At 43.4% G+C, this 12,500-nt stretch overlaps 1 protein-coding gene across 1 annotated transcript; it reads right to left on the bottom strand.

The window, feature by feature from the left end:
* Window positions 1-4,508: 4,508 nt before the first annotated feature.
* LOC125024772 (translation initiation factor IF-2-like) lies at window positions 4,509-9,206 on the bottom strand. Its single transcript, XM_047612524.1, has 6 exons — window positions 9,190-9,206; window positions 7,689-7,907; window positions 7,262-7,423; window positions 6,245-6,515; window positions 5,850-5,965; window positions 4,509-5,494 (listed from the first exon to the last, which is right to left on the bottom strand). Exons 1-6 carry the CDS (start codon window positions 9,204-9,206, stop codon window positions 5,302-5,304), a joined length of 978 nt encoding a protein of 325 aa, XP_047468480.1. The 3' UTR covers window positions 4,509-5,301.
* Window positions 9,207-12,500: the final 3,294 nt, after the last annotated feature.

The raw sequence follows: 12,500 nt of genomic DNA, 5'->3' as shown, positions 1-12,500 counted from the left end.
TAAATATAATATATACATAGTATATACATATATAAACATATATTTATACGTATATATACTTATATATACTATATATAAATTATATATTACTATTCAATATTCATAGATTTACTAAATAATTCGTATATATACATATATAGTTATACATTTATACGTATATATAACATATATAGGTAACATAACGTATATATACATATATAGGTATAATATACGAATATATACCTATGTATAACATATATATACATCATATGACATATATATACATATATACATATATAAGTACATATCTAGCAATATATATGTATATAATTTATATACATATATACGTATATATACATAAATATACATAAATAGTCTATATACTTAATATAAATGTATATATACTTATATAATACATATGTATATATGCATATATATGCATAACATATTGGTGGCCCCCCCACATATAATGAATCTACCAACATATACTACAGACATAAATATGTATACATTTATATATAGAACATATACATATATACATATATACATATATACATATAAACATACATATATACAAATATTCAATACATATACATATATACATACATATACATATATACATACATATCATAATACATACTATACATATATACATACATATACATATATGCACATAAATAAGTATATAATAACCTATGTATATTAATTATACATATGTATAACGATATATCCAAATATATACTTATATATACATAAATATAACAAATATACGAATAATATACATATATACGTATATAAACATATATAATACATATGGCATATATTAGTATATATACATATATATACATATGCATAAATACTGTATATTCATATATATACAATTAATACAAATAAAAAATACATATGCATATAATATGTAAAATATACATATAGAATACTAAATATACATATGCATATATATGTTATATATACATATTATACGTATATATACATATGTATACGTATATAAACAATATTTATAACGTAAATATACATATGTATACATATAAACATATTATATACCTATGTATACGTATATATACACATACATATACATATGTATACGTATATATAATACGAAATATATACATATGTATACATATATATACGTAAATATACATATGTAGTAGCTATATATACATACATATACATATTTACGTTATATAAACATACATATACATAGTATGTAAAAAATCAAAATATACGTATATATATACATAGTATAAATCATATATATCATACATATCACATATATAAGTAATATACATACATATATACATACATAAATATGTATACTTTTTATATATAAACATATCCCAATATATAACATAATAATACATATAAAAAACAATTTTACATACATAAAATATACTCAAAACTTTAAAACCATATATACATACATATACATAATACATAATAAATTATAAACATACAATACATTTATAAACAAAACAAATGCACATATATAGTTTTTTAAAATTTAAAAATTAAAAACAAAAATTATGTAAATTTATATATAAACATAAAACATATTTACATATATATTTTAAAATCCCTATAAAAAATAAAAACCATAATATACATATAATAAAAAATTTTTTAAACATATATACATAAAAATATACAAAATGCACATATAATAATTATATAAAAACATATACATATAACATAAAATTTTCCCCACATATATAAGTATAAAACAAAAACATATATACATAATAAAAATTATACATTTAAATTTATAAACATATACATATAATAACCATAAAATACATAAATACATAAAATAAAATATATGCAAAAAACATAAAAACATATTTTTACATAAAATAAAAACAAAATATACAGAAATTTTTTTATATACAAAATAGAAAAAGCACTTTAAAAAATTTTAATATACATACATATACATAATACAAAAAATGCCCCATATTTTTAAAACATAAAATTACAAAAAAATACATATGCACATATATAACAATACAATACATTTTACATTTTAAACTTATAAAAACATATAATTATAAAACATATTTTTACATAACTTTATGCAAATATATATAATTTTCCATATATTTACAATACAAACATAATAAAAATATATACAAAAAATTTGCACATATATATACGGATACATATACAAAAAAATTTACATATGCACATTAATAGGAATAAAAATATACATAAAATTACAATTACATAAAATAAAATAAAACATAATTTACATATACAAACATAAAAAAAAAATACATAATAGGCACAATATTTTAAGGGATACATATCCCAAAATTTTTAAAACAATGCACATATAATGGAATCCCAAAAACCCAATTTTACATATAATAACATAATAAAATTAATAAAATATAAAACATAATTTACAATAACATAAAATGGAATATATAAAATTTTAATATACATAATTTACATAAAACCAAACATATATATACATATAAAACAAAAAATAAAAAATACAATACATATAATATATATACATATGCACATATACATAGATATACAAAAATTACAAAAAAAATGCACATATAAAATAAAATATACAATATACATACTATTTTTTAAACATAGCACACATACATAATATACATATATCCATACATATGAAACATATATATACGGATACATTTTAAAAAATTATATAACAATGCACATAAAAACAAAAGATATCCCATATATACATACATATGCACATATATATATACGGATACATATACATATATATACATATGCACATACACATAGATATACATATATACATACATATGCGCATATATATATACGGATACATATACATATATATACATATGCACATACACATATATATACATATATACATACATATGCACATATACATAGATATACATATATATATATACATATGCACATATATATACATATATACATATACATACACACATACACACATATATACATATAAATATACACATATATAAATATATCATACTATATACATATATAAATATATACACACATACACACATATACACATATAAATATACACATATATAAATATATCATACTATATACATATATAAATATATACACACATATATATCATATATATGTATACATATAATATATATATATATATATATATATATATATATATATATATATATATATATATATATGTGTGTGTGTGTATATACACACATATATACATGTATATAAATATATGCAGATATATGTATATAGATAGATATATATACATATATGCAGTTGTATACGGATAAATATATATATGTATATATATATATACATATACACAGATGTATTCATATATATAGATAGATAGATAAACAGATACTTACATACATATATACACACACACACATATATATACATATATATGTGTGCGTAAATATATTCATTATATATCATATATATATGTATATATGTACACATATGTACATATGTGTGTAAATATATGCATATATATATGTATAATTATGTGTGTGTGTGTATTCATGGAGATAGATATAGTCATGTGCGCAGATGTTTATGTTTTTCTTCTTTTCTGGATTGCGGTATTTGACTACACCAAAGTGCTAGAGAAAACACGAGCAGACTGCAATCATTCAGCCATCATTGACCTCACTGCGCGCACCCATGAAAGCGCTGGCGGTCCTCGCAGTTTTCAGTCAGCTTCCGAAATGGATCGCGCTTCCCTTAGACTGCAGATCGAAGGCGCAGTCCAGCGACCTCTCTCCCGAGGGATGAAGAGGAGTTTTGTGCCGCAAACGTCGATTGCTGGCTGAGAGTGACGTCGAGAAGAGGCATGCGAAACGGTTAAAAGTTTGTGGGAGGTAACTGCCTTTGAGCGAATCGCCTGGGAAGTCATCAAAAGGTTGCCAAACCTGGTCCGTGGTAATTCCTTGACTCCCGACCGCCAGCCGCTCCTTCCCGTTGCCGTTGGGCATTCTCCGTCGGTCCTCTTCCTCGTCGTCTTCGACTCAGACCGTCAGCAATCCAAGGACTAGCTCCGTTGACGATCTGTGTGATGTTCCTGACGCTGCTGATTTTGACATTTTGTTCGACGAAGTTTTTGCGCCTGATGACCAGTGCGTGCAAGGCATAGTGACGCGTCTGCATTACCTGTCCGATCGAAAAGAGGACGACGATATGCCATCTGCTCTGTCTCCGATGGCCGCCGAGACGTGGCCACGAGCACCTCCAACGTCGCCATAAGGTCGCCTCGCTTTCCCCTGCCCCGACGAAGTGCCTGGAGGAACGCAACTCGAGGTTGGTGCTCGAACAAATGCAATTGCAGCTCTTCAACCCAGACTGATTTGAGCTCTTTTTCATGAGGGAGGGAATTACGTTTTCATCCGGTAAAATAAAATCTTATATTGGCTGTTGTTCCCTTTTCATGTTCTTGAGGTAGTGAAAAACATATAGTATATTTATATACTTTAGGGAGTATACATATAAAAGGAGAGAAATAGACGTTATGTATGAATGCTTTATAGGGCTACATTTTACATCAACTTGCCTGTAATGTGACCAATAAACAGTCGATTAAGTAATACATTCAAGTTGAGATATCCTTACAGAGTTCTTCATTTCCATATAAGAATAACTAATGGACTGAATTCAAAGTCATGACACACAATAATTTAACTGATTACAATAATGCGTTGACCTGACTGTAGATATCAGGATTATACAATAATGTGTCAGTCACAATTATCCGGTGGTAGTCTGTCAATTTCACTTACTTGACTCTCAGTTTTCAAGAATTACAATCACGGAACAAAATTCTTGATCAAAGGGTGTTCCGAACACCGTGTCATTTAAAAAATATTTGTCAAGAGCAGGTAACGGCATATGATAAATAGCATATGGTTTACACACACACACACACACACAATATATATATATATATAATATATATAATATATGTAATATATATATACATATATGTATATATATATATATATATATATATATATATGTGTGTGTGTGTGTGTGTGTGTGTGTGTGTGTGTGTGTGTGTGTGTGTGTGTGTGTGTGTGTAGGTAAACAAACCCTGAACATCAACTCTTGTAAATTTAGGGCGTCCATCAAAAAGGTTAAGCACAAACACGAGCTACTTGAGTTGAATGAACCTTCACCGCACCAGCCTTTATTATATATCTCAACATCGTTAAAGCTAACAAAAATAGTCGCCGGTCATTTTAAACACATCCAGGCCCAAACTATCTTCGGCAATCGACTGCCGTAATTCAGTAATCAATGGTTATATTAATATACTTCACAGATATCAGTGATGTCCGAACCCATGAACCCGCGCATGACGAACGGATAGTTCTCGGAGAAGACGTAGCCGTAGCCACGCTCGTCTTCGAACTGGTATCCGTTGGCTTCGTCTAATTGGCAGTTCTCGTCAGGCTGGTATTCGAAATGTTCCTGCATCGACCCGTCACCGGACACTTTTCTGAATAAAAAAACAAAATGCAGAAATTATAGGTAAATAGGTTGATAGGTATATGAATATACAAGCAAAGATAAGTATGTGGGTATATAAAATGAATACATAAATAGCATAGATAAATTAATACATAGAGAAATAAACCGATAAACCACAAGATACCAATAATAAGTGAATGAAATGTACAGAAAGCAATCAGTCGGAAATCTTAAAAAACAACTGACCTATCCTAACCTATACATAGTTTCTATTCTACCTAATCCAAAGAGAGAAGAAGGAAGAAGAGAAAGAGAAGAGACAAGGAAAACATAAAATACAATATAAATGAAATCAAAGCCAACATAAGAACTGCAGCGCTTACTTGTAACAGCTGCTGAGTTGGACGCCATTGATGACACAGTAGGAGTAGACCGGGAAACCGTCCATCATGTAGCCCACGAGCTCACACGATCTGTCCGGATCGAGGCAATTGGGCACCTGCAAGGGAGGGCATGAGTGCAATTGCAGGACTGTCGCCGAGGAATGCACTTCAAAGACCACAGTATGCAGAGGGTATTGATATTTGAAAACCGCTAAGAATGGACGCGCAGTAAAAGCAGACACTAGACACACACACACACTCACTCACTCACTCACTCACTCACTCACTCACTCACTCTCTCTCTCTCTCTCTCTCTCTCTCTCTCCCCCTCTCCCCCTTTCCCCCTCTCTCTCCCCTCTCCTCTCTCCCCCCCCCCCCCCTCCCCCGACGCGTACCTTATGGTAGTGGTACCGACACTGCGGGTCCGCGTGGCCGCTGCAGCTGTCGAAGGACTCCGCCTCCACCACTGCCGCCACATCCCCCTGCGGCGTGGACAGGTGGTTGTAGAAGAATCCTCCCGAGAGAGCGATGCCCACGGGCCCCATCCCGCTCGGAGTGAAGGAGCCCAAGGTAGGACTGAGGGGGATCTTCATGTAGGATGGGTGGCGGCACACGGCGTTGGGGTTTGGGGTTTTGGGCCCTGCTGTAGTCGTGGTTTGGGGGTGCCTTGGGGGAAAGGGGGGGGGGAGGCGGGGAGGCCGGGGAGGAGGGGAAAAAAAGGGGGGGGTTTAGTAGGAGGAGGAGGGGGAGGGGGAGGAGGAAAGGGAAGAGGAGAAAAAGGGGGAAGAGGAGGAAGGGGGGAGGGGGGAGGAGGGGAGGAGGAGGGGGAGGGGGAAGGGGGGGGGAGAAGGGAAGGGGAAAAGGAGAAGGAGGAAGAGAAAAAGAAAAGAAGAAAAAAGAAGAAAAGAAGAGGAAGAAGGGGAGAGGAGGAAAAGGGGGGGCGAACAGGGGGTATAGGAAACTAAAGAGGAAAAAAAAAGGGGGGGATAAAAAGAGGATTTTATTTTCGCTCAAATCGTTTTACTTATCTTTCAAACTGTTTCATATAGGGGTTAAATCAGGGGAAATATATATATATATATATATATATATATATAAATTTTAAATAAATATATTTATAAATTTTAATTTATATGTATATATAATATACGGGTTTAATATAGTATTGTGTGTGTTTTGGGTGTTTTTGGTGTTTTGTGTTTTTTTTGTGTGTGTGTGTGTCCGTTAGTTTTTCTGTCTGCAGACTGTCTGCCTATGCCTGTGCGCACGTCTATTTGCGTAAACGCTTACCATTCGTAATGATGATCCTGTGATCGCCAACCACCTCCTCCCTGTACAGTACAAACAACAAAAACGAACAAAAACACACAAAACACAATAACAAATAAAAACGGTCTCCAATCCGGTCCAACTCTTCGGTGGCTTTCGGGTCGGAGCTGGCAGGCTGTAATCCCGGACTCTTGCACCTAGATCTCTTTGGCACTCCTTGGCCACCCCTCGCCTCGCCCTCCCCACTCCGCCCTCCTACCGCTCCTGCGGCCACAGGGCCAATGCTGATCAAGGCTCCTGCAAGGCTAGACATAAGCGGTGCTCAGAGGTAATGTTTTTCATAAGTTTGCAATGGGTGAAAGGGGGTGAAACAGATCCTTCAGTGGTTTATTTGGCACTACGGGCGTGTGTGTCTTTGCGGGAATTTTTATCATGTATGTGGAAGCTTTTTTGTGATTGATTTAGATATTGTAACATGAGGCAGCGTGTATGTCAAAGGTCTTTATAAATCAGCCTGTTTCCTCATTAACATCAGAGCCTTCCAGAGAAACAAGGCGAGAGTGGGAATACTGTACCTCGGAGGAGCTGGGTCCTGTCACGCTGCTCCCACCTCCTTGTCCTCCAGGTCCTCCTTCAGGTCGGCCTCCAGGTCCTCCTCCGGGTCGGCCTCCAGGTCCTCCTCCGGGTCGGCCTCCGGGTCCCTCTCGGGTCGCCTCCAGGGGGGGTGGGGTCCAGGGCAGGGCCAGGGGGCCAGGGGCAGGTCCAGCCACAGCCAGGGGGAGAGGGGGGCTGGGGTGTCCAGGGGTGGGGGGGGGGTCAGGGGGTGAGTTCCAGGGCAGGGTCCAGGCAGGGGGGGGGGGGGGGGGCCGTACCAGGGAGGTAGGGGGGGGAGGGGGGCAACCAGAGGCAAGGGGCAGGGGTAGGGGGGGCAGGGGGGATACCCAGGGGGAAGGGGGGTGGAGGGGGGGGGAGGGAGGCGGGGAGGGGGGTGGGGTGGGGGGGGTGGGGGGTTGGGGGTGGGTTCCCAGGGGGGGGGGGGGGGGGGGTCAGGGTGGGAGGAGGGGGGGGGTTCCAGGAGGGGCAGGAGGGGGGGGGGGGGGGGGGGGGGGGAGGTGGGCCAGGTGGGGGGGTAGGAGGGAGGGGGGGAGGGGCAGGGGGGTAGGGTAGGGGGAGGGGGGCCCAGGGTTCAGGGGGGGTGATGGGGGGGAGGGAGGAGGGGGGGGGGTGGGAGGGGCCCCATGGGGAGGGAGGGGGGGGTAGGTCCAGGGGGGGGGGTGGCATGGGGTGAGGGCGGGCCAGGTGCGGGGGGGTGGGGGGCAGGGCAGGGGGGTCAGTGAGGGGGCGGGGCAGGGTTCCATGGGGGGGTGGGGGAGGGGGCCCGTGGGAGGGGGGGGGGTCAGGGGGGGGGGGGGGGTGGCATGGGGGGGGGGTGAGGGGGGTTCCAGGGGGTGGGGTAGGGGAGGGGGGAGGGGCAGGGTGGAGCAGGGTGGGTGGAGGGGGGGCAGGTAGGGGGGCAGGTTTCAGGGGGTGGTCCCAGGGGAGGGGGGGGGGGGGGGGGAAGGAGGGGGGGGGGGTCCAGGGGGAGGTTGTGTTGAGGATGGGGGGGTTTGGTTTGGGGGGGGGGGGGGTATGTGGGGGGGGGAGGGGAGGGGTTGGGAGGGGGGGGGTAGGATGGAGCAGTTGTTGACGGGGGCAGGGGTAGGATGTTGAGTGCGGCAGGGGGGGTTGCAGGTGGGGGAGTGTGAGGGGGGGGGGACCAGTGGTGGTCCCGGGGTTCCAGGGTGGGGGGGGGGGGGGGGGGGAGGGGGCGGCCAGGGAGGGGGGGGGGAGTAAGGGGGGGGTAGGGGGGAGGGGGGGGGTTAGAGGGAGGGGTGTCCAGGGGGGCAGGGCGGGGGAAGGGGGGGTGGGGGGGGGGGGGGGGGAGGTTTCCCCGGGGTGTGAGGGGGGGTCCGGGGGGGGGGGGGGGAAGGGGTAGGGTGGCAGGGAGGGGGGGTGTTGCCAGGGGAGGAGGATAGGTGGAGGGGGGGAGGAGTGGGGGGAGGGTGGTGGGGTGTAGGGAGGCGGGTGTTACAGCGGGTCCAGGTGCATTGGGGAGGATGGGGGCAGGAGGTGTGGGGTGCGGGGGCAAAGTGTGGGTTGGGGAGTGGGAGAGGGGGGGGGGATGGGGGGTGGGGGGGGTTCCAGGGGGGGTGCCAGTTATAGGTGGTGGGGGGGGATCCAGGGTGGGGAGGGAGGGTAGGGGTGGGGGGGGTGGGGTGGGTGGGTGGGGCCAGGGTCCATGGGGGGGGGCCAGGGGGGAAGGGGTTGGGGGGGAGGGGGGATGGTTGGGAGGGTGGGTGGGGGGTGGGTGCAGGCAGGCGGGCCAGGGGGAGGGGTGGGGGCCAGGGGGGTGGGGTCCAGGTGGCCCAGGCCAGGGAAGGAGGAGGGAGGGAGGGGGCCAGGGGGGGGGAGCTTCCAGGGAGGGGGGGGGTGGTCAGGGGAGGGGGGGGGGGTGTGTGGGAGGCAGGAAAATAAGGGGGTGAGGAGAGGAGGGAGGGCAGGGGGGGGGGTCCGGGTCAGGAGGGGTGGGGGAAGGGGATGGCAGGGGGGGTTCCAGGGGTCCAGGAGGGAGGCCAGGAGGGGGGGCAAGGGGGGGGGTCCAGGGGGGGGGGGGGGATTGTCCAGGAGGGGGGGGGGGGCCAGGTGGGGGGGGGAGGGAAGGTGGGTGGGGGGTTCCAGGAGGAGGGAGGGGGCAGGGGGGCAGGGGGTAGAGGTGGCAGGGGAAGGAGGGAGAGGGGGTGGGGGGGGGGAGTGTGTTGGGTTCCCAGGGCCAGGAGTTGGGGGGTAGGCCAGGAGACTCAGGGCCAGGGCAGGGGAGGGTCCAGGGGGAGGGGAGGTTCCAGGGGTGGGGGGGGGCCAGGAGTGTTCCAGGAGGGGGGGGGGGGGGGGTCCAGGGTCCCAGGGGGGTGAGGCAGGTGGAGTTGGGGGGGATCCAGGGGGGGAGGGGGGGAGTCAGGGGCAGTGGTGGTGTGGGAGGGGGTGGGGGGGGTTTGGGGGTTCCAGGTGGGGTCCCATGTCCAGGGGGGGTGGGATAAAGGGGGGGGGGGGGGGTGGGGAGAGGGAGGGGAGGTGGCAGGGGGGGGGGGGGGGGGGGGGGATAGAGGGGCAGGGGGGGAGTTCCCAGGGGGGGGAGCAGGAGGAGCAGGGGGTGGCAGGCCAGGGGGGGCAGGAGGAGGTTCCTCCTACTTCTCCTTCCGGGTCGGCCTCCGGGTCCTCCTTCAGGTCGGCCTCCAGGTCCTCCTGGTGGTCCTCCACCAGGTGGTCTCTCCTAGGTTGTCCTCCCGGGTCCTACCTCCAGTGGGTCAGGAGGGGTCCTCCTCCAGGTGGTCCTCTCCTAGGTGGTCCTCCAGGTCCTCCTCCAGGTGGTCCTCCAGGTCTTCCGGGCATTTGCCGACGGTCCCTGTGGAGCGGCGAGTTCGCCTTCGGGAGGAGCGAGAGACGGAGTCATAATGCCATAATCAGTGATGAATGATGAACAATAAGCGATAAGAATTTAGCAATCAATGATAACTGAATATCGGGCAGATGAAAATGACGGAGAGAGACTATATGTCAGGGACGATTATAAGAAATAATAAATGACTGATAGAAAGACACTGAAAGACGTTTGGCAGTTAAAGGAGAAATGACAGATACAAAAGGAAATGAAGGTAACAGATGATAAGCAAATGGAAGTTCTGATGGACGATATAAAAAAAAAAGAGAATTACAGCACATAATAGTTAAATTTATGAAAGTATTGGGAATTGTTAAAATATTTACAACGGGTAATTATGGGGTCCTACATGACATCACTCATTGTAATTGTCATCTTTGTTGTTACGTAAGCTTGTTTGTTTGTTCGCTATTATCAAATCCCCCCCCCACAACACACACACACAAAACACACACACACCCCCACACACAACACACACAAAAACAAAACCCCCCACAAACACACACCCAAAACAAAAACCACACCCCACACACAAAAAAACCCCAACAAAAACCCCAAAAACAACACAAAAACCCCACACACAAAAACACACACACACACACCACAAAAAAACACACACACAAACACACAAAAAAACACACACACAAACAAAAACACAAAAACACACACATAAAACCAAACAAAAACAAAAACAAATTCAACAAAACAACAAACCAAAAAAACCCAAAACACAACCCCAACACCCCACACACACACACACACCACACAACAACACACAAAAAACCAAAACACACACACACACAAACACAAAACCCCCACACAACAAAACACACACACCCCACAAAAAACACACAAACACACACACACATACACACACACACCACAAAAAACACACAAAACACAAACCACCAAACATACAAAACACACACACACAACACCACCCATACACACACACAAAACACACACAAAACCCCACAACAAAACACTTTAAAACACACACCACACACACCACACACACCAAAACACACTACAAAAACACACAAAAAACACACACCACACACATAACACCAAAAACACCAACACCACACACACACACAACACACCACACACACACACATACCACACACAACAACACACACAAACACCACACAACACCACACACACACACACACACACACACACGGTTCTTCCCCACCGCCCACAGCGCCACTCACTCCCCAGCGCCAGCGCCCGCGCCGTTCAGCCACACTCCGAGCAGCAGGACCCTCATGGCGGAACAAGTGCCTGAACCCGGGCCGCCTTCGCTTTATGTCCGGGCCGAGGGAGGGGCGCGTGGTGGCGGAACTGACTTCCGGGATGTACGCAGAGCACAATGACGTCAGCATTTCCGTGGAGTGTGACGTGCAGAGATTTGTCGTAGCTGTTCTCGCCGGTAATGAATGGTTATCCGAACGCTATGGCTGGGCGGACTCCCCGGCGAGGGATGCGAGCGCACGTGTCAAGGGCGAAATATCTGTTATAGATGCGTAGGGAATACATACACACACTTTATATATATATATATTTTATATATTATATATATATATATATATAAATAAATATATATATACATACACTTAGATATATAAATAAATAAATAAATATTTTTAGATATTATATAATATATATAGGATATATATAATATATTGTGTGTGTGTGGTGTGTGTGTGTGTGTGTTATTCTGTGTCCGTGTGTGTGTGTATACGTTATGTGTGTATGTATGTATGTGTTTGATGTGTGTGTGTGTGTGTGTGTGTGTATATTTGTGAGTGTGGATACCACACACAACACCACACACACAATACACACCACACTAACTTATATATATATATATATATATATATATGTATATATATATATATATTGTA

Source organism: Penaeus chinensis, chromosome 4, assembly GCF_019202785.1.
Source record: "Penaeus chinensis breed Huanghai No. 1 chromosome 4, ASM1920278v2, whole genome shotgun sequence".
NCBI classification, from domain to species: Eukaryota; Metazoa; Arthropoda; class Malacostraca; order Decapoda; family Penaeidae; genus Penaeus; species Penaeus chinensis.
This window is presented reverse-complemented; position numbering and strand designations above follow the sequence as displayed.

Bases quoted from the DNA above. Each gene is read 5' to 3' on its own strand.
- LOC125024772 (XM_047612524.1), bottom strand. The intron at 6,516-7,261 runs GTTGGACCGGAT...CTTTCCCCCAAG, and splicing joins GACCCGAAAGCCACCGAAGA to GCACCCCCAAACCACGACTA. The intron at 5,495-5,849 runs GTAAGCGCTGCA...TTTTTTATTCAG, and splicing joins CAACTCAGCAGCTGTTACAA to AAAAGTGTCCGGTGACGGGT.